Genomic DNA, 23,727 nt, shown 5'->3' with positions numbered 1-23,727 from the left:
AGCCCCCAGCAGCTCGAGTTTCACTGCAGCAGCCCAGGCTGAGACAAAGGACGGGGGAAGAGGGGGGCTGAAGCCCTGGAGGCCAGGGCAGACGTGTGACTGTGAAGGCGCGACCCCCTTCACACCACTCCATGGCCCCCCTGGGGGTCGCGCCCCACAGTTTGAAGACTCCTGTTTTAAACCATCAAAATTAAGCTCAAACACAATTTTATTAAACATAGAAGTTTAACATTTATTTTCTCAACAGCACTTGCAACAAAATCAAAATGCCACATTTTCTTCCCCTCAGAAGCGGTGTTCTTGCCCAAAGGTAATACATTAAGGTATGCAAACTGAATTAAAAAGATAATAAACAATTGAGAATAACTACATAGGACAAAGTTAACAAATGAAAAGTGGTATTGCCTAGTTTTAGACATCATTTAAATAAAAATTATTTTGTATAGTTCTAGTGAATAAATTGGACAAAGGTTAAACGAAAGACTGTATTTATTTAGTAAAACAACGGAGTGAAGTTGCACATGAAGGAAGGCTCACTCTTTGAACCTGAGGAGATGGAAAGAACTTGCTATGGGCAGCAGAGGTGTGGTAGTTGTGCTGATATTTATTTTTTTATTCTTGTAGACTTTACTTTCACAAATACGTTAAGAAGCCATCTTGTGCTTTAATATAGTTGTAATGAGTCCATTTTGCTTGTTACTCAACAACATTCAATTAAATAAAAAAACAAGACTGTTGCATACTAATTTGACATTTTGTTGCGATGTTAAGAGATGTAAAAGAATTTTAAAAATGCATCACTATCTATAAAAGAAAGTCCCATTCTTACTTGAGAGAATACAAATTTACATAACCGTTAAATTAAAAAAGGTGGAAGGCCACAGAGTTCTATAGACATACAATAAATGGGGCTAATATAATGGTATGGGGCAATTGTGAATGTTGCCATTAACAGTGTGTTAACTGATTAAGGGATGTCATGCTTGAAAATAAATTGTTTTAAAAAGAAAATCACCTCAAATGTTTTTTTATTTTTTAATCATAGATTTTGCATAGTGCATGATTGGCAAATAAACACTGACATTACCTTGTATACCACTGGAGAAATCTGTTCCTTCCCACCTCTAATTTCGACACACAAGTTACATAGATTCTATATTTTGTGTAAAGGACAATAAACACTGACATTACCTTGTATACCACTGGAGATCTGTTCCTTCCCACCTCTAATTCCGACATACAAGTTACATAGATTCTATATTTTGTGTAAAGGACATGAACTTCAATGCAGCATCAAAAATACAATACATCAATCACATCCAAATAGATACATTAATCATCTAATGTATCTTTAACTGCATGGGCATATTTAGTTTTCATAGAGGTATATAAAAAGGGCAGGCGCTATTGGCAGATGAAAGGAGTGTCGCTTTGGTAAACAAAGAAATGCAAGAAGGTTTTGTGTGCTATCTTCCATATATTGACTAAGTCGGAGTTGCATTCAAATTTTAAATATTGGAATCTAAGAACACATACAGTAAAATAAATCCAGACTAATGGACAGTAAACTTACATTTTCAGTAAAACCTTATTGATTAATTACTGATACTGTATTTAAAACTAAACAGATGTTAAAAACCCTTGCAAACACATCATTCTGTAGCTAAGAGAGGCAGGAGCAGAGTGGCCCTTATCTTATTTTTTTAACATTTCTATCTATGATAAAATTCTTTTGTGAAGCAGTGGCGAGATTTTGATATTTTGATTGTCACCTACAAGTTGTGCTACAAAGGTACCTCCCATAGTGTGCTCATGGTAAAAAAAAAATAAGTGGGGCAATGACCAAATTAAACTAAATTAAAAAGCAGATTTTTTAAAGCATTATTATTCCCAATTACCAAGCATAATTTGCGAAAAAGGCAATATCAACTTGCAGCTGCATCCTCTAAAAACAATCTTTCCATGCTGAACAATATTTCAAGGTGGATGGAGTACCAGATGCTCCATTCGGCACAGTTTCCGGCTTACAGCTTGAGCATTAACCGCATGCGCGCTAGCGGAATTCCGCTCCTGCGCTGAGATTTTTTAAAACGCACGTTACGTGACGAGCTGGGCTCGTCATCAGCGTGCGAGGAGGCTACGCCATGACGAGCCCAGCTCGTCATCAGCGTGGAAGGTGTTAAGACACACTGTGCAAACATATAGGGTGAAGTCGAACATACGACCTTTACTAACTCATTGTGCTGAGCTGTGTTTTACCTTTCACTGATTCACTGTGGGAAGTTAGTTGGTCATTGCCAAGATTTCCTGGCTAGTTGGAGGCACTTGGGTTGGATGAAGTAACCGACACGGTGTAACAAAGCTACCAATACAAATGAGAAATGCTACTAAAAGTAATAAAAATGTCTGTGACGTTGCATCAGAGTGACTGTTCCAATACAGTGCACAGAGGGTTTTAACCCTTACTGTATGATGCTAATAAAAAGTAATAAAATTCTCTGCAGAAAGCCTTGTGAACAAAACACAATTTCATATACTGCAAAGAATACATGAAAGTCAAAGTGCATTAACCATATGCTGCAAGTAGTAAACGCTGGTCTTGTATTAGGACCATAGCATGTTTTTTTCTTTAATAACAATTGTTATACAGATGGCAAACCCTCACTAAAATGCAAAGATGTGGTACATTTAAATATTTTAGCAACTCTTAAAAACTAGTGAAAGATTTATTTCTGAAAAGTGATCCATTCTGGGACAATTACAAATGCTTTTCCTGAAGGTCACATACAGATATTAACTGTAAACCATGCCTTTCACCAAAGGTACATTCATACCACATACACGTTTGCACTGTGCAAAAATATTACGTACACCTTTCTGGCTAAAAAGCACATTCGAGGCTGCACCAAACTTCAGAGCATTTGGTATAAAATTAAGGCTTTTTGGTATGTTGACCACATGAAACGAGACAAAACTTCTACAGCACTGACTGTGTACACCTCTTTAGGCAAACCAACATTAAGTATATGTATACCTTTGGAGCTATATATCAAAAATGTAAAACTTTTTTTTTTTACAAGAACTACTGCTTCGTCAAAGGGGAATATTAAACTTTTCATACACAAAAGGTATGATGTATCAACTACTTTTAACCTAATTTCATGCTTGCAGACTATTTTCTAATATACATCTCATGGTAATACTGGGAAGATTGTGTAAAGATTAGTTTTGGTGGTTAGTTTAAAACTTGCAATCACAGTATGTGTCATTTATAAGTACTGCCAATAACTGGTGTTACAGCCTAAGTATGTGTTGCAAGGATTTTAACCGGCAAGTTACAGGTCAAAAACTGACCACACCAATAGAGTTCTTGTGAGGTTCGAATACCTGCAAAACAAACTTAAGAGTCAGGAAGAACACTCTTCAACTGGACAGCTAGTCAAACCTTTTGAAAAGGAAGCAATTGTATAATCAGGAAAACTCACTGTACTTATGTCAAGCCTCCGTTTATTACACATACTTTAAATTACTAGATATTCAGATCTGAATTGGTTTTCAGCACACTTTCCCTGGGCACCAAATCAAAAACTGCAGTAAAACCCAGCCAATATCAATGAGCCCCTACGTCATAAAAACACAGTTACAGCTATGAATGCCGAACCTTTTGTGTTTAAAGGCAGGGCCTTTTTGAAATTAAAAAGTTACAAAAAACATGATTCCAAAAATAATTGTTATACTGTTACTTGAGTGGCTTAAAACTGTATCCCTCATTTAGACTGGGCCCATAAGGAAGCCTTCATAATTCTAATATTTTAAAGGCACACATCTAAGTTTCATTAGTTGATAATTTACCTAACAGTGTTCTAATCAATTTATTTGTATGAATCTAAACACTATTTTTATTAATTATCAGAAATATGGAGTAAAGCACAGTCTTCTAAACAGATTTAACATTTGAACAATTTAGCCATATTACTTTTTTTTCCGCAGTATGACATCTCATTTTCATTTGCTAAGCAAACTGTTCTACACAAGTGAGATTGCCCGTTAATTAGAGTAATAAGGAACTCGCATTGTGCTCATGGATATTTCTTGCTAATCAATTTAAGACACACTGGGCAGTGTAATGCTCTTCCCGCCAACACTCTTCCTAGCCAATGGCTGAAAGTGTGTTTCTTGAGAACAAGGTTATTTTACTGCCACGTTGTCAAATATCAGCACAAATAGGTACCAAAAATAAAAACTCTGTAGAGGTAGGTTCTGTTAAGGTTAAGTACCATACTACATACAAAGAGATTCTTCAACGTATTTAAAAGCAAACATGATGACGCCAACATCATTACTATTACTGACAAATACATTTTTGACAGTCAAATTTTACTTTCTGCATTTTGCTTTTAATGTCAAATTCCTAGTTCAACTGTGATTTACAATTATCTTTCTTTAGCAATCACGAGGCTTGTTTTAAATCTTTTTAAATATTTCCACAGAACCCTAACAATATGCTTATTCATAGTAAGACTAGTTTTTGTTATTAATAGGGATGTCACAGGGTACTGTCATATTACAGTGGTCATTTGAAGCCAGTCTACCCGAGTAGAGAGCACAATATTCCAGGCAAGTCCAAAGCGCATTTATTATTATGCCTAAATCTAAATAAGTTTCAGAAACTAACTAAAAAAAAAACATGTAGCATTGGATTCAAAAACAAAGTGAAAAGCAAACTGCGAGGAAATTTCACAGTTTTTAATGAGTCTTTTCGAGACAGTTTACTAAACTTTAAATAATTAAAAAATTGGGGACCAGTGCCTCATATTTTCCGTGGAAGCAATTACATACCGGAACCAGAGACTATAGATTAAGCCCCTGTCTCAAGAATAACGTATGCAGTGTTTCGGTACGTAGAAGGCAATTAGATTCTGGTCCAGGTTTCCCAGGTTAAAAACATTCAAAAATGCATTTCTAGGGACCAATCATCAGAAATAAACAGTAGGTGAAGAACCTGTTAGTAAGATAACAAGACAGTAATATTACATTATTGGACATACTAGCTTTGTGGACAATTAATTATATTAGGAAATGGCATGATATGAAGGCTTCACCTGTACGTTTAACAAATAAAAATACAGTTGTCGTTTATTGCTGATCTGAACTGGCTAGATAATGATTTAAAGGCTTAAATAGTGCAAGAGAGAGCAGCTTTGTCCTGGTGGGAGTGGTTATTTTTGAGCGGAGATGAAAAAGGATAAATCAGAAGTTCAGGTTGTCCTAAAATATCAGAATTCTGCATTATTAACCACAGGACAAAAAGCAGCTCCAGATGTCTTCCCTTCAGCCTTTTCAACAGAGACCCGTAGAAGAAAACATGCCAGAGCTGTTACAGTAAGGCACTGCATGTTCGGGCAGCTTCAGTGGTGTTTGGGGGAGCCGTTCATATGCTTGTCACCGGAACCATCTTCAGTGGTATATAAGCAGTCCAGAAAAGCACAGGAAATCTCAGACACCATTGATCGGTCAGGAATAGCCTGTGCCATACCATAGATAGCACCCTAGATTGAGAAAATTAAAACCAAATTAGTACACCAAAACATAACCATGACACTATTGCATCAAACACTCAGTCTAAACCATGCCTGCCTGTAAGGAAGTCATGCACAATACATGGGACACATATGATGTGAGATGAGAGCGTGCCAAGTAAATAAAGGCCCAAAAAGTAAGGGTGACTATCTCGAGATCAGACGTTATAAAGAGTTGGCTGGATCAGCTGACTGCCTCACTAGCAATAGGCATCACTTTCAAAAGCATAGACAATGGAAAGTTATTTACTTGCTATCTTAATCCTACTTTATTGTGAGTCCATCAAAATTATTAAACACTAAATAGAATGATTGATTCACAAATCCCCCAAAACGTACTTCAAACAGAAATATCAATTTAAACAATAATTTCACATTGCTTATCAAAAGACATCAGGATTAGCATTTATCTGCAAACAGAATTAAAAAATAACAAATTGATTAAATTATAATACATTTTTATATAACTCAGGGATTTAGTATTGTCACTAAATTGCTGCAGTAACCAAGAATGCAGTGCACTGGTAGTTCTTTGTGACAGGCAAGAGAAGAGCTCAACCACAATTTCAATAGTAGTCCTTTTGCCTACAGCGGGAGCAAGCCATTGCTAAAGAATATAGCGAAGATGCTCTTGATAAATTACAGGAAAGCAATGCTCATCCCATGCATCCTCACAGACTAGCCACGGGACTCTCAAAACACAAGGGGGCATAGTGAAACACACTGCACAGAAATGTGGTTAGGCATCCTTGGTAACAAATGATTTATTCCTTTGTGACCTAGACCTAGAAAGAGAATGAGAATCTCGTTTGTACTGTGCATGGGAACTAAGGGCCTTAGTTGAAACCTGGTGGGTAAACTAATGAGGCGGATGAGCCTTCTGCTGTAACACAAGTGTATTTCCAATAACGGCATATAGCACTTGTACTAGAGCAGACAGGATTTCCGCCATGTTTTTACAGGACATCCCATATGCCAAATTACATAAACCCCGAAAACTCATGCTCTTGCAACTTTTGAAATAAAGCACAGCATAAGCAGTTTTTTTTCCAGAACTGAGGAAACACAACTAGGCCTCCGAATGTCACATGTCAAAAACTATGAAAGTAAACACGGTTAACCTGTAATGAGAATTGTAGAGGAAATTGCCAAAGTCGCATGTCCCCTAATCTTGTGCGCCCCATCCAAAGATGGGTTCAAAGATGTTCACGCTGAAGAGTGAAACAATGGCCAAGGTTAAAAAGTGACCGCTCTTCGACAGAAGATCTAATACTACACTTAAGTGCTGATAACATTATAAATGTAACCAAAGTATAGTTTTTGCTGATCACACATAAAACCACCTCAATACTTTTGAAGACGGGAGTTTCATGTTCCATCATCTTGAATTTGAAAATAATTTCACTCTTTAGCTCCGTGTGGCTTGCACTGTGCCAAACCTGTGCTTAAAAGCTCTGCTACAGAAATAGACTTTTGAGGTTCAAGTTTATTTCGTTTGATTAATTAGAATCTTACAAAAGTTACTAAAAATATCATGTTTTTTTAAAAACAATCATATATGATTTTATCAAAAATTGAAATATTTTATATATATATATATATATACCAGTAGGTATATATAGTTAGGATTTTTTCTCTATGGGACTTTTGAAAATTCTATGTCTACTAACTTTGGCGTTTGTGGACGGAATCGGCTGAAATTTACAGGAAAATGGCACATTCTGTTTCTGAGCAGCCCCTGAACATTTGGGGGGGTTTCGTCAAGGGGGGGCCGAGAAAAAAGGGGGGTCCCAAAACGCGTTTTTCCCATTCATTTTTCCATAGGGCGTTTGGCCTCACTTTTAGCTCGAACGGCTGAATGGATTTGCACGAAACTTGGCAAAATTGTAGGGACTGTTAGCCCGATGTGCCTTTGCTAGGTCTCAAGATATGTGCTCCAGTGGATTTTGAGAAATTAACGTTTTAAAAAACAGATATATCTGTGACAGCGTCCCGGGTAGCGTTCCGGTTCGCGAACTTTTCGCGTAACGGAACTTTGCGAAGCGAAGCTGATTAACTCTCCGGTGTCTGTCAACATTCTAAACAGTCCGGAACGGCCGCCATCTTGTCTCTCGGTAGGATCGAGAGACAAGAGGAGGAGAAAAACGAAGGGGGAATTTAATGAAAGGGGGCAAGGTAGACCCTTCTTGACCCCCTAGGAATGATGTTGGCGTTATTAAAGGGTCCCGTGGGGCAAATAAAAAAACCGCGTAGCGAACCGGGTCACGAAACAGGAATTCGCCATTTTGTGTTTCGTTTTAATTAAATTACAAGATGGAGGAAAAACAATGTGAGAAGTGGGTATAAGGGGGTACGGGAGACGTATCCTGACCCCCTATGTTTTCTGAGGGTGGCTGAGGATGCTCATATATGTTGATACTTGTCTTCCAGCGGCTGCGCGTAAGCGTTTTTTTTTTTTTTTGCTGCGTGACGTCTGTTAACGTTCGATTTGAAGGAAATCAGAAGTGTTGACCGCCATTTTGACACTGCGAGTAAATATATTGTTAAAAACTAATTGTTATAAATTAATCCGTATTGATAAACATTGTCTGCACCATCTTGCTTTTTTTCCAATGCCACACTTTTGTCGTGCACGGCAGCCATTTTAGATGCCTTGACCAGACTCACTCTCTGCACGTCGCCGATCCTCAGCATGGCTCCCCACCCTCGCAAGCATCTCCCCCACGCACTGGTCACCCCCGCTCTCTCTCATGCATGGGTCATAAACCTCCCCCCATCTGCGCTGCTCTTCCCTGAGAATCACACCCCGTGCCCGCCCGACACCTCCCTTTAACCCTATTCACTACCGCACCCTCTGACACTCCTCTTCCTCTGTGTCCGATTGTCCAGGCCGGTCCCAGGCTATCACCTAGCACTGCGGAAGTAGTTTATGGTCCCAACTGTAAAGAATCACAACTCTTCAAAGGAGTTACAGTAGATCAAGGCCCCCACCTCATGAGATCCGTCACACCACACGCGTTCCTACTATCTGATAACGATCCTGTATTGTGATTGGGGAGGGGATTCTCACTGTGAGGGTGTGTGGGACCGAGCCTGAAGCGGAAGATTCCAGGGATGTGTTTTTATACATCAAAGTCTTCACAATTATGTGTCACATTAAAAATATATAGCACTCCAACAAAGTAGTAGGATTATAACACTTTAATACCTTATAAATATATACAACGCTCCAACAAAGTAAACACGTAAAACAATTTTTTTTTAAAACAAAGCAACAATGGTCTGCTGTGAGGTGGCGTCAGTAGCGGTCTGTTGTGCGAATAGTCCGAAGGCAGCACAATGCGCTGAAATCTGGACGGCACCAGGTGATGTCCTTTACTTGCCGCACTGGTCTTGGCATCCTACAATGCTGCGCCGAAAAACGGCGTGGGGTGGGGGGGGGGGAAGGCGGCGTGAACGGGCATCCCCAGGTGGAGGCTCCTCTGCTGCAATGGGGCGCCCCTTTACCGTTTCAGTTGCCATTCAGCGGTTTTCCGCCCGCTTTTGCTGCACTGTGCCTCAAAGTCCATTCAGCTGTTTACCGCCCGCTCTTGCGGCTACAGCGTCTGGCCCACCATCCAGTTGAGTTGCGCCCGCTCTTGCGGCTACAGCGTCTCGCCCACCATCCAGGTGAATTGCGCCCACTCTTGCGGTGCAGCCATAGGCGGCTGCCACAGGACTCTTAAAATGGCGGCCGGCTCTTCGGATTTGGGCCTGGTCCACTAAAATGGCCCTGGGACACATTTGAACTCGGACATTTGCCTGCTAGGGCTTGGGCCCCATTCTCGAAAGCGTCCCCTCAGCCTTGAAAATTCTACAAAAGTCATCGGGCCCCCGACTCCCGCAGGCTTCCGGTGGGGAGCGGCTGCCATGATTGCTTGCGGAATGGCCACGACGGATCCACGAGATGGTGGTGCTCTCATGCTGACGCCAGCTTCAGTCTGAAACATCCAGAAACACTGTGGACTACCAATTCGATGACTTCCGGTGGAGCCCCAACGTGACCCGGTAGGGAAGAACTTGCCCTCCCCTCTTTTGACTGATGGTTCTTGTTGCCTGTCCCCTCTGTTATCTAACGGAACCTTTTTGGATTGCCGAGTGAGAAAAAAAAAAGGTGGGGCTTTCATCATTTGGGAAAAAAATTTTTTTTCAATCCAATGAAAAGTGTTATTTTTAGGTCATATGATCAAGCCTTCCATCATTAGGAAACCAAAAGTAAAATGAACCAATGAAAAGTTTTATAAACAAGTCACATGACCTGTTATGCGGCTTTGGGCTATAAAAAGCCTACAAAATCCGTTGGCCTGTGAGGCGGCGTCAGTAGCGGACCGATGTGCGAATAGGCCGAAGGCAGCACAACGCGCCGAGATCCGGATGGCACCGAGGTGGTGTCCAGCAAGTTGCACTGGTGTGGCCATCCTTCAATGCTGCGCCGAAAGTCGGCGTAGGGTGCCCGGGGGGGGTGGCGGTAGGGGGAATGGGGAGGCGGTGCGAACTGGCCTCTATAGCCTCCCCAAGTGGAGGCACCTCATCTGCAGTGCGGCGCCTCTTACCGTTTCACTCGCCGTCCAGTTGAGTTGCGCCCGCACTTGCTGCTACAGTAGGCCGAAGGTAGCACAACGCGCCGAGATCCGGATGGCACCGAGGTGGTGTCCAGCAAGTTTCACTGGTGTGGCCATCCTACAATGCTGCGCCGAAAGACGGCGTGGGGTGCCCGGGGGGGGGGGGGGGGGGGTCAGGGGGAAAGGCAGCGCAAACAGGCCTCTCCCACCTCCCCAGGTGGAGGCACCTCATCTGCAGTGGGGCGCCTCTTAGCGTTTCACTCGCCTTCCAGCTGAGTTGCGGTCACTCTTGCTGCTACAGTACGCCGAAGGCAGCAGAACGCACCGAGATCCGGATGGCACCGAGGTGGTGTCCAGCAAGTTTCACTGGTGTGGCCATCCTACAATGCTGCGCCGAAAGACGGCGTGGGGTGCCCGGGGGGGTGGGGGGGAGGCGGCGCAAACGGGCGTCTCCCTCCTCCCCAGGTGGAGGCACCTCATCTGCAGTGGGGCGCCTCTTAGCGTTTCACTCGCCTTCCAGCTGAGTTCCGCCCGCTCTTGCGGCACAGTGCCTCACCCTCCATCCAGCTGAGTTTCTCCCGCTCTTGCGGTACAGTGCCTCACCCGCCATCCAGCTGAGTTGCGCCTGCTCTTGCGGCTACAGCGTCTCGCCCACCATCCAGCTGAATTGCGCTTACTCTTACGGTGCAGCGAAAGGCGGCTGCAACAAGACTCTCAAAATGGCGGCGGGCTCTTTGGATTTGGGCCTGGTCCACTAAAATGGCCCTGGGACACCTTGGAACTCGGACGCTTGCCTGCTAGGGCATGGGCCCCATTCACGAAAGCGTCCCCTCTATTGACTGATTGTTCTTGTTGCCTATCTCTTCTGTTGTCATTTAACGGAACCTTTTTGGACTGCCAAAAGGGGTTCTGGTCCGACCGCTGGTTGGTGGAGACATTTTGACTATATCCTGGACCTGCCCGGCCTTGCCCAAAATGGCGCCGGTATAAATGGGACTCGTAACTCCTTGTTGTGTACTGGTTGCCCAACCTTGATATCTCGAGATACGTATGCAGTTTTGAAGCACATGGCGGGCGGGGACGAGTACTGATTGAACATTTGGACATCCCTATTGATATTAAGTTCTGATGTGTTATTGATTACTGTACTATTGAAAGTTCGAATTAACGTCACCAATGGTACTTGCCCGCTAATGTATATCTAGATAATTTTATTGTAACTGGCCCGGTCGTACTTTAATTATAAAATGTACGTCCACCGATTCCGCAACTGTTAGACACCTTAGTTCTTGCAACCTAATGGGTCGCCCGTTACGTTCTTCTACAGTGTAAATGTCCCCTCATCATATACGATTCCAGTTTGCTCCGTGGCCGGCCCACGTGGTTATAGGCCCGTATTTGTATACTGACATTTTCACAATAAAGGTTTTTAAAACAAAACATGGTAGTAGTACCTAGATTGGTAAAGTTTTGAATAATAGCCACTGTTTTCGAATCAGTAAAAGGCAAGTGAAATAAAGCAGCCCGATTACATGACGGTTAAAAGGTATAATACGCAGGAACGCAGTAAAGATAAATGGTCAAGGGCTGTGTCTTGACAGGCTTTTTGGCTCTATTTGGGAGTGATAAAGACTTTATGCTTGCTCACACCTATAGGCTGTATTCTTCCCTTTTAAGCCCTTTCTTCCAGACCTAGAAGAGGCCATCTATTGCCTATTGGCTTTGGCCTTTCATTATTTTGCCTATAGTAGAGGGTGGATCCTGTGGTCCTGACTTTATATTACACATTAGTATTGTTTGTGTAGGTACTCTGACAGAGCTAAGGGTTATTTCATCCTTCTCAGGCCTACAAGGCCCAGAACTAGATAGACTCCATTTTGATGGAGCTGAGAGGCTTCAGGGGGAAAGGTAAAGTTTATAGTTAAGGCTGTTGACTGCTAGGGGAAAACCAGTCAGGACTGCTTCTTATCCGAGGAATGTGTTTGTCTCTTGGGCCCAGACGTAACATGCAGCTGGCCACTGCGGTTGCGCAAAGAGCTCTGGAGCTAGCACAGGAATTCGGTGGGAAGAGTGGAGAGTATTAATGTCTGCTGGAGCTGCAGAATACCATGCAGTTCTGTTGGTTTTCTGGAATGGAGAAAGAAGGCAGATGATTGCTGAAGCTGAAGAGAGAGCAGTAACTATCAGCTGGGACTGCCAGTTTGTCAGAGAGCATTAAAGCAGATGGAGGAGCTGAGGCTGCCAGCTGGAGCAATTGAGCCAGAGGCGTGAAGCTATGGTGACGGAGGGAGAGACAGAGAGAGCCCTGATCCCACCAGAGACAGAGAGAAATCTTCCTTCTAATAGGTGAGGTAGTCTAAACTAGTCCCCTTTACACTTACACCTTAATCTTGTTCTTATTCCCTAGGCTATTGTATGTCTAATCCTTTTCTTTCAGCGGTGTGTTAAAAGTTCCTGTTAGTCACAGAGACCCCGCAGATAACATTGTTCCTGTATGTCTAATCCTTTTCTTTCAGCGGTGTGTTAAAGTTCCTGTTAGTTATAGAGACCCCGCAGATCTGTGTATGTGTATTTCATCATTGTTATAATAAAGATACCCCAGTTCTTAGTGAACTAGTGTGCATGTGTTGTTCTTATGATAGAGAGCATTTTTATTCCTGCATACAGTGTGTATATCTTTTGTCCCCACACAGTAGAGGTAACCTTGTCTCCTAGTCAGGTATTACTGTTTGAACAGATGTTACCCCTGATCAGGTAAGTGATAAATGAATAATTAGGGAGAGAGAGGAGACCTGCAACTAAGGGATAATTGATATACTAAGTAATTTGGCCATCCCATAATATTATTGTAGTAGCAAACCCTTAGTGAATAGTGAGAGAGACTTCCCAACATAGAGACAGAGAGCTGAAGGTATTCATAGGAAAGTGGTCGTCATTGGTAAGTGGCGTTAGTGAGAGCACTGATTGTGGTCAGTGTGTATACCCGCAAGATTTCGGCTTGAGTGAGCACTGAGGGTAGTCAGTGTGTAGATCTGCCGGATTGCAGATCGGATTGAAGTGAGTGAGCACTGGGGCTGCAGCCCAGTGTGTATGGCACGCCGGATTGTGTGTCGAGTGAGCACTGAGGGTGAGCAGTGTGTATACCCGCAAGATTGCGGCTTGAGTGAGCACTGAGGGTAATCAGTGTGTAATGGTAGATAATCAGAACTGCCCCAGGGTAGATTAGTCTGGACCCATGTGGTCGCGAGACTATGAGGTATGAGTGTGGTGTAGGGCATGGATGTTCTTAGTAATCAGTGAGTATTCTTAGTATCCCTATAGATTTAGTGGTGTTTCTGATGATATGAGCTTGTATATTGCGAGTTCCCCATCCTCAGGTAGGTACCCAGGTGCCTGGATAGATGGTCCTGAGGAGGGAGGTGGTTACGTTCCGGCTGGGTTGGAGGGGCTCTCAGGAGCTGATCCCATCTAGTCTAGAACCCGGTCGTTACAGGCTGTTGTGTTTTCCACTCCTGCAACATAAAGTGATAGATAAGAATCCGATATTCATGCCTATCAGCGACTAAGACAGAAGGCCGAGCCTCTTTTGTTCAACGGCTCCCTCATGGGACGAAGAAACGCCCTTTTTCTCGAAATAGGAGTATTTTACTTGCAGGACAGTTGTAAATTTCCCGGGAAAATACATTAGCCTGGAACATTGTTAGTGATAAACTATAAATGCATCTGGGTCCTTTGCTTTACAAGTCAGAGTGAGAAAAAAAAAGGTGGGGCTTTCATCATTTGGGAAAAAAAAATGTTCGAAAGCAATGAAAAGTGTTATTTTTAGGTCATATGACCAAGCCTTTCATCATTAGAATAACAAAAGTAAAATGAACCAATGAAAAGTTTTATTAACAAGTCACATGACCTGTTATGCTTACGTTACGCGCTGCGCGCCACGCTCTGGATCGTTTCCGGGAAGCTGCGCCTCGCGCACCGGAGCACTTCCGGGTGCGCTAACGCGGTGCGTCATATGGCGCATTACGCGACAACGCAGGTCCAGAATATAGTCAAAATGTCTCCACCAACCAGCGGTCGGAACACAACCCCTTTCAGCAGTCCAAAAAGTTCTGTTAAATGACAAGAGAAGGGACAGGCAACAAGAACCATCAGTCAAAGAGGGGAGGGCAAGTTCTTCTCTACCGGGTCACGTTGGGGCTCCACCGGAACTGATCGAATTGGTAGTCTACAGTGTTTCTGGATGTTTTAGACTGAAGCTGGCGTCAGCATGAGAGCACCACCATCTCGTGGCTACATCGTGGCCATTCTGCGAGCAATCATGGCAGTCGCTCCCCACCGGAAGTCTACGGGAGTCGGGGGTCCCGGTGACTGTTGTAGAATCTTCAAGGCTGAGGGGACTCTTTTGGGAATGGGGCCCATGCCCTAGCAGTCAAGCGTCCGAGTTCCACAGTTGCCCAGAGCCATCTTTGCAGGCCAGGCCCAAGTCTGTGGAGCCGACCGCCATTTCGTGAGCTCCGTATCAGCCGCCTGTCACTGTACCGCAAGATTGGGTGCAATTCCGTTGGATGGCGGGTGAGACGTTGTAATAGCAAGAGCAGGCGCAATTCAGCTGGTCGAGTGAAGCGCTGGGGTGTAGCTGAGAAACCTCCACCTGGGGAGGTGGGGGAGGCTCGTTTGCGCCGCCTCTCCCTTCTACTGCACCCCACGCCGTCTCCTGGCGCAGGTATATGTGATGGTCGGACCAGGGCACCGCAGGACGTGTCTTCAGGTCAAACGGATTGTGGGACAAGGTGTGGAGCAGGCGCAATTATCTCGGGGGCCTCCGTCAAGTGGTTCAGGGAGGCACGCATAACATTGTTTTCCAATGCAGTCAGGTCCACAAACAGCCCCCATTTACTTTGAGAATAGTGAAGCTGCAGCAGGTGCAAATAAGCTTCAGACACTGTTACAAGCGCTGCTCGGAACCCTTAACTATGGCACCCAACATCCAGGACTTATGCCATTTGTGCAAGGCAGTGACATCGAAGCATCTCAGGGACCAAGTAACATACCATATCCAGAGTCCTTCCCACAACCTCTGCCTTCCTTCTTACCTAGTTATTGTTCTTTCACTCCCACTCCAGGCTTTTAGTCTGTGGATGGAAAACCATGAACCTACATTCACCTATGAAAATCTTACTATTGATGGTTTATTTTGAGCCCAAAATACAAAGGCTTGTTTGGATCGATGTTGCAGCAGGCTGCCATGTAAATAGTTATTTAATAAAACGTTTTACCCTGTTACTTTGCTGGTGTGTTGTATATATTTATAATATTTGCATAGTGTTTGTCGTTATTTTGGGTGGGGTGGGCGGCGGAGCCGAGCTGTCTTGCAGCTATCATGGTGTCGAGCTCAGTTCCTCTCACTAGTTTCGTATTTGTCATGAGGGGTTGTTCATAATGTTTCTATTTTAGCGAGGTCAAAAAGAGATCCCATTAGTGGCCTACTGATTTTGCTTGATTCCTTTTGTTTTTTTTAACGATTTTTCACTATCTGCAAAGACTAAACAGAGTATTGAGACTCTGTGCTTGTTTGTAAATAGAGAATGAACCAAAGAGAACCAATTCCAAAACAATAAATGCTAGGATAACAATCAATCAAATGGAGAGGGAAGCAGGCACGACGGATTACAACGGGGGCAAAGGCCTGTGTTACCTACCCTTCACTATCTGCAAAGAGAGAATACTCCTAAAAGAAAAGAGGGGGGGGCAGCGTTCAAAGCACATCAGCGTGCATAAATACGAAAATGTTTTTACCTACCACGTACTTGACATTTTACAGCTTTTGATATTTGCTATTAAAAAACAATTGAAATTCACTGAAAAAACCATAGGTTATAGACCATATATAGTTAGGAATTAGCATTTACAAAACCTTGAAAATTCACTGAAAAAACCATAGGTTTTAGACCATATATAGTTAGGGATTAGCATTTACAAAACCTTAATTTACTCGCACAAAACCATTGAAATTCGCATATATAGTTAGTTGCACTAACTATATATCGCGCACCCGCAATCCACTGCTGATGGTGTCACATATTACATCATTCATGACATGGTCAGTGACATCACTGATGACATCACTGATGACATCTCAAATGACATCACTGATGACATCACTGATGACAACATCCAGTGACTGTATGTTTCTGTAAAGTTAAAATATGTCTTACATATTGAAGGATGAGTGGATGTATAAGTGTCTGGATGAAGGATTTAGTAGGTGCATGACTGACTGTATGAGTGAGTGATTTAATGTGTCTCACTGAGTGCATGGGTTAGTGACTAAACTGTCTTAATTTGTGCATCATTATGTCTGTTGTTCTGTAAACTGCTGCATGAGTTGATCAGTAGCTATATGAGTAACTATATGGGTTATTGATTGGTTGCCCAAGTATTTGTATGGGAGACTGAGTGTGTGTGTGGGTGGCTGGGAGGTGTGTGACTCTGTGCATAGATGTGTGAGTAGTTGATTCACTATATGTATGGGTTCAAAAGTGCATGTGGAAACAGCTGTATGGGCGGTTGACTGTCTGCATGAGTGTATTGGTGATTGAATGGATTTCTCAGTGCTACATGTCAAAGTAAGTACATATGTAAAACACAGTACATGTGAGAGTTGACATATATAAATAACTGTGCATAAGAGCCAGTGAATGTGTGAGGGGCTGTATGGATCATTGTGAACATGTATCAGGGATTGTATAAGAGAGTAAATATGTGTTAGTATATGTTTGAATAAGTAAGGCGTGTATAATTGTATAGTTGAGAAAATGGAGGTGTGATTGATTCTTTGCATGACTGACTAGGTGTGTGAGTAACTCCATGGATAAGTGACAGTCTGTGAGTATCTGTTTACACTGATTGTATCTAAGGTTATATGAGAGTTCGAAGATGTTCATTGTATTATCACATAAATGATATCATCAGTGATGTGATCAGTAATGTCAAATGAGATGTCATCAGTGATGTCATCAGTGATGTCACTGACGATGTCACATATTACATCATTCATGACATGATCAGCAGTGGATTGCGGGTGCGCGATATATAGTTAGTGCAACTAACTATATATGCGAATTTCAATGGTTTTGTGCGAGTAAATTTAGGTTTTGTAAATGCTAATCCCTAACTATATATGGTCTAAAACCTATGGTTTTTTCAGTGAATATATATATATATATAAAAACACAACCCATTAGCAATTCAAATGAATTTCTCAAATTTTTTTCCAACGGCACCCAACAAATTCATTAATACATCTTCAGAATTTAGACAAGCTATCAAAGCTTTCCTACATGTCCTCACTCCGCGATTATTAAATAGTCTCTTAACAATGGGTTTCCTTTCTTTTTTTTTAGGTGAACAGTTCTTGAGTCTGGTGGTGGTGGTGTAGGGTACTCCATATAGAGGAGCACATGGTAACGTGCTTGTTACTTTAGAGTGCCCAAACAAGCGGACACAGCCCCTCACTTGTGGATCAGGTGATCTAAAAGCACTAACTCAGTGATACATAGCCCAGGTTGGTTATGTGTTTTAGGGCCGTATTTTGCAAAGTGCCTCGGGGGTGCAACAAAATAATTAAACAACAGGGGGTGGTGATGGACAGAGTTTCTGAATTAAGCAGAATACTCTCACCCAGTCAAGAGATCAGGGCTTGATCCAACACCGTTTTTTAGCTCACTGCACCATCCCAGCTCAGAACCTGGCTATATGCAAATGGAGGTGCAACAGGCGTTTACGCCCGCTTTGCAAGTCCTTCATGGCACTTTAGTGTTACAGAAGGGACTGCAGACGCTTGAGCATCCCCTTCTGTAATACCGATAGTGCTGGAGCACAAAGCGCCAGCATGTTCTTCAGGGGCGTTCCATCATTTGCATTGGGGCGTGTCCCATACAAATGAGGGAATCCCTTTGCCTCTGCGCTCGCGCTGTATTACAGATGGGGCACAGAAGCAAAAGCTCTCAGGAGGAGCACTGTCAGTGCACCCACTTAGAGCAGCCTCTGGAAAGAGGAAAGGGGACCCCACAGACATCCACTTGCAGGCGGGTGCAGTCACTGTCTGCATTCGCCTGCAAGGGGTGTAGTGTAGTTCCTATATTCCCAATAGGCTCTGCGCATTGGAATAATATATCTTATAGATTAGACGTAGGAGTGAGGTCAACTAGGTCTCTATCGAATATACTAAACTTAATTGTGTGTGTGTGTGCCAGCTAACTTAGAGGTCACTAGAAACTTTCATGAATACACAAGAAGGGATTAGTTTCTGACAACCGCATAAACATGACAACTTTGTTTCCCAAGAATAAGAATATATCTCTCAAAGTCCCGGAAACAATAGATAAGTATTTCACTCAGTCAATCGTGCATGCTTCGTTTCTACAGAGTTGCAGAGAAATAGAGAGACTGGCGTTTTCAATAAAAGGGTTTATTGAACAGTCTTCGTTCTCATGCAAGAGAGGTGAACTGCTACAATTGTTATGTAAACTTCAAAGTATAATGCGTACAACGTAAACAGTAATTTGAAATAATACTATAAGAGCGTTGTGTGGTTTCTAAGCCATATAAAAATACATACATAAATAACAGACTAAAATACTGAACTGGTGCTTCTAAAATATGCCTACCCCAATGTACCTAACCTAAGTCTAGTACGAGGGAAGAATTAAGTATTGTGTAGCATAGGTTTTAGTTCTTTTGCCAAGAATCCACCATAGGTTTCTCTAGGTTCTTATCAGCTCCATACCTTGTTAGAATGAAGGAGGTTTGGTATCTCTGTCTTGGGACTCGAATTCACAACACCCCGCAAGAGGAGCCGGAAACACTGGAGCTGGATTCTCGGCAAGAGAAAGGCAGCTTCCTGATCAGTGCGTCAGCTGGAGAGTCAGCTTCCTTCGGCACTTGCTGTAGCGAGCTGCGTCGGGCAAGTAGGTCTTCGAACTGCTCGGAACCACCGTATCTTGCTAGAGCAAGTGAAGGTACATTTATAACTTGAAGGTGTTTAGGAATGCAATAGTTTGACGAAAAGTCGGGCATATGAACATCAGGAACGAACCCCTAGGGAATAGTTGTTCTTTGTAAAGTAACTGAGTTCTTGAACAAATCAATATTCAAGCAAGAGGAAGTTCCCTAACTGCTTAAGCTGGTTTTCCAAGAAGTCGTTGTGACGTTTGGTATGGGTGGAAGTAGCCCTGCCTGTATTTGGGTAGCATGGGCTATGCCCAAATAAGGGCTTGATTTCTATGCCTATATAAGGGCAATGTGAATTGTATCTATATAAGGGCATGAATCGGGAAAATTCCCTCTGAGCCTAAAACACCACACAATACCCACTCCACTTTCTTATGCACAACATTATTAAGTTCTAAACACATTAAAACATATCTAAACATGATGTGTTAAAACCCACCCAAAATACATAAAAATGCATTGGTACTAGTTGTACATAAAAAAGTATTTGTGCTGTACGCATTTAAAGCAATGTTTCATTCAAAGCATATAGATGACATATGAAAATGCTATCCGAATGAATCAGAAAATACATTTATGAAATGGCTCTTAAATACAGAAGAAAAAGTCAAGACCATTTCATGGCAGATTATATAAACTGTTTAAATGTGGTCAAATATTGTCTTTTGGAAGTTCTCAAAGAACTTTAGTTCTCTATGAATAGTTCTACTTTAAGCAGATTACTTTGTGCCAAAAAATGAAAAAATACAAATTTGGAAAAACAAAAGTTTGATCATAGAAAAAAATAGAGTTCCAAAGTTAGAAACTTTGTTTTGAAAAATGAAGGTCAAATTCAGAGTCTCTCAGAACACTGCGTGCCAAATTCAAAAGTCAGTGTTATTGTTTGGAGAAAACATCAAATCTTCTAAGTCTGTAAAGAAGGTGAAAGTTGGATTGCCTCATTAAGAAGATTAATCGCACATAGATGTGAAGCATCGCCGTCAGCGTTGTTCGCATTAGCAATGTTCATAGTGGATGATACCCGTGTGCCTGTTTCCTCTCGTACCTCACCGTCAGCATTTTGCGTCTGTGAGATCTCAATGAATGTCGACAACAGATTTGGTAGCCGCTGGGGACAACACAGTGCATGAGCAGCCACTGGTCCAAGCAAAGTATCAACATCTGTCGGCATGACTGATGGGAGTGTCAGAAATGTCTAGCACGCATTCTTCTCCGCATAGCAGGCATCGTAGAACAGTAAGATGCAATCTTGCCAAATTGGTCTGAATGACAGAAACCATGTGGTATTTAATTCTCTTAAACAAGTTAATCCCAAAATTTGGACGATGTGCTCACGACACTTCATTGCCAGTAGAGTATTTTTCACGGTGATCTGGGAGTCCGTTGTGGAATGGCTTGCCATATCGAAGCAGTAGGAGCAAAAATAGTATCCCTGCAGCGAGTCCCAAAATGAGAGGCAATCCGCCAAACACAGAGTGCACGAAGTTTGGAAATATTCCTAGGACTGCTTCAAAGGATGCTAACAGTCCCGAAAAAATGGTCTTAAATATATGTACAATACCACTCGTATCAGACATGTTTAAGATACGACCTAACATTTCTGAGAAATGTACAGGGTAGTTTGCAGTTAATAGGGTGTGTATCTCCGCAGAAGTCCTTGCGACTTGCAGATCATAGGTCTATTTGGCCGAAGCGGGTGGCACAGTTTTCTGTAAAAGAATGGCTTTCATTCTGCTTAAAGTATCAGTTCGTATAGAAGAAATGTTCAGTGAAGGCCATAACAGCGACTCTCGGTCTGTCTTGGTTTTTGGAAACAATACTTGCATACAGCAAGTGACCCTGGCTGACACAGTTACGAAATAGGCTAAACCTGCCAACATGCCACAGCTGCTGTGATCATTCAACAGAATGTAACTTCCATTAGAAAGTTGCCCAAAAATTGGATCAATCACTGCAGCTGGTGAACCTTGCCGGTGGCAGGATAAGCTGTTAAGAGGAACCATCACAGGCCCCCTGTAAATTAATACCCTGACAAAGTAGAGAACCGCATAGTGCGTTTTCACAATTCTTACCACTAACAAACACTTCTTTCCCCCCCGACTCCAACATTTGTGTGTGTAGGGCAATTCCCAGGATGTCTTGATGCATTCTTTACCCAACCTTTCATATGTGCGTGATGGTATATGTTTTAAGCAATATTGAAAATGGAAAACTGTAACAGGCAGAGTGATTGTACCATGTATAATCCATTCAATTGCTAGCTTTTCAGCAACTATAAATGGCAATCCGGTGTGCCAGTTAGATCTGTTTATCAGTGAGATTGAATTCTGAAAACAGTGACGAGGTATTGATTAAACGCCAAGGCACATAGCCTGAACGAAGGTTTTGTAACGTCCAGCCTAAAAGCATTATAGAACGTAATTGCGACTGACCATGTTGCAGCATGACCAAGTCCTGTTCCATGATGTCTATGGCAGAGGATACTAAGCAGTCGAAAGAATATATCCTAGACGACAGAGTTGGTAACCCATTGTCAACTAAAGAGAGAGATTTTTCAAAATTAATACGATCAATTTCTTGTATTTTTTCAGCAGTCTCTGCTTGCGTAATCTCCCATGCTTCATTATACCATGCATAGATACCGGCGTACATAAAACGTTTATGACGAGTGTTTTGTAGGTCCTTGTAAGAAGTCCTTCAGATCAGCACCATCTTTAAGTAAAGGTAAGTGTTGTTTTACATCTTTTAGTGTAGATTTGTGTAGCCACTCAAGACACAGTTTCCCTACACTGTATGTTGTTACTAATCCTGGAAGCTGTCTCTGATATCTTGGATCTGGCCTAGTGAATGTGAACCCTTGTGTCTTATTCAGGAATCTAACTTAACAGATGTTTGTGTCTGTGGGCCAGATTAACCATTTTTTCCAATCTGGATCTGTTCTGTTGTGAAGCAAAATATAATGTATGTCAACCTCCCCCTCTGAAGTGTTATTGATCTCAGGTGTAAATATGGACGGTTTGTTTAAATCTTTGATCTTGGCTAACCCAAGACAAGATGTCTGTTGGACTGTGCCATTCAAAAACATTATTTGCTCTGGGATGATGCAGGTTCTAAATAAGGCTTCTAATCCCAGCACTTGCCAGTCTTTTGTGCCCCCGACAGTTTTTGTCTCAATGTTGTGTTTCCAAAATTCAAAACCTAATGTAGACAGCGGAGCATAAAAGGCTGCAGAATAAATTTGCTAGGTATTTGTGAATATACTTTTCATTCCTGTCCTAATAACATTTTTAAAGCAAAATGATTCTGGATTTGAAACATTAAAACCTGAAAAGTATGGAAATTTGCCATAAAATGTTTTTGAACTACCCTTTGGTGGTGTAGGGCAATGTTCCCATTGGTTATAGGTAAATACATTTCTAGGATTTGCAGATTTGTGCAAGGAATGATGACCATAGTGATTATAACAATACATTTGTTCATAATTTGATGAACCCTCTAAGTATTCATGATTTGTAAATTTTGCAGACATTTTTAAGTCTGACATCATATTATTAATAGTCTCAAATTCCCAATCATCAGAAAAGGTCCTAGATGAAGCAAAGTCATTCAAGAAAATCTTGAACTGGTGTGGAATCTTCAACAGCTCCGCCAGGCCAAAAATGTCAAATTCAGTTCTGTCCAAAGCTATACCACCAGGTATAGGAACGGCTGTGATGTTCACTGATGACAAGTCTCTTTTTTTCACGATGAGATGATGTGTGGCTTGAGGAGTAAGTTGATGTTCTTACTTCCTGTGTCCGTTTTAACATATCTCCCATTTATCAGCATTCCCAAAGTAAATACAAGAGTCAACCAAAGTAGAAGAAAAAGTACACCCAACACAATCCAAAGTTCAATCCATGGTGAAACCAGATAAGTCTTTTCCAGTTGATGAAAAAGTTCTGTTGCTTGTTCTTTGAAAGTTCTTTTAGCTGGCGTTGTTTCAGGTTCGCTGGGATCCTCGGAAAACGTATCAAAGTTAACGAAATAGCCAGAGGCAGTTCTGTCAATGGTGGGGATTGCATCCGGATTTGTCGAAATCGCTGTAACCATTTGATCACTTGTTACTTCGTTGTAGACAGGTGTTTCTTGACGAACTGTTATTTGGGATTTGGGTTTGAAGAGGTACACGTTCCATGGCTTTATTACATAGTACTTCTTTTTGCACTGCAGATTCTTCAAAGCTGATGAGTCTCTCAGTTTGAAGATCTTGGATAGTTGCCAGATTCGGGCGTCTGCTACATCTTTGGAGTACACTTGGCCCACTGCTTCTGATTGGCCACATGATGTGGTTTTACCAGGTCGATGAACACAAACCTGTTCTCCTTTTTACCAGCAAGGGGCGGCAGTAATACTGTTCATGATCCGTGGATGGCTAGGACAGGTACTGGTTGCCTGTAAGAAGGCCCAAATTCCTTCTTGTCCGCGATCTTTTCTCTGACTAGATCCCCGAGCTTAGGAATCCAGACAGGCCTTGCTGGGACGGTCGTTTTTTC

The 23,727-nt window shown here is 42.3% G+C and overlaps 1 protein-coding gene across 4 annotated transcripts in view; it reads right to left on the bottom strand.

Moving 5' to 3' along the window:
• Nucleotides 1-206: 206 nt before the first annotated feature.
• SGPL1 (sphingosine-1-phosphate lyase 1) overlaps nucleotides 207-23,727 on the bottom strand; it is a 490,430-nt gene continuing 466,909 nt past the window's right edge. The window contains exons 14-15 of one of the 4 annotated variants that reach the window (XR_015295917.1): nucleotides 2,170-5,549; nucleotides 207-2,109 (exon numbers count right to left, since the gene is read on the bottom strand). Coding sequence is in view for 1 of the 4 variants with exons in the window: in XM_086922046.1 (XP_086778172.1) it covers nucleotides 5,409-5,549 (141 nt within the window). In the remaining 3 variants the exon portion in view is untranslated. Of the gene's footprint in view, nucleotides 5,550-23,727 lie in introns of all 4 variants that reach the window. The other 3 variants (XR_015295918.1, XR_015295919.1, XM_086922046.1) reach the window with 3 other exon arrangements.

This window comes from Lissotriton vulgaris, chromosome 5 (assembly GCF_964263255.1).
Source record: "Lissotriton vulgaris chromosome 5, aLisVul1.2, whole genome shotgun sequence".
NCBI lineage: Eukaryota > Metazoa > Chordata > Amphibia > Caudata > Salamandridae > Lissotriton > Lissotriton vulgaris.
The sequence above is the reverse complement of the archived record's forward strand: the minus strand, read 5'-3'. Positions and strand labels throughout refer to the sequence as shown.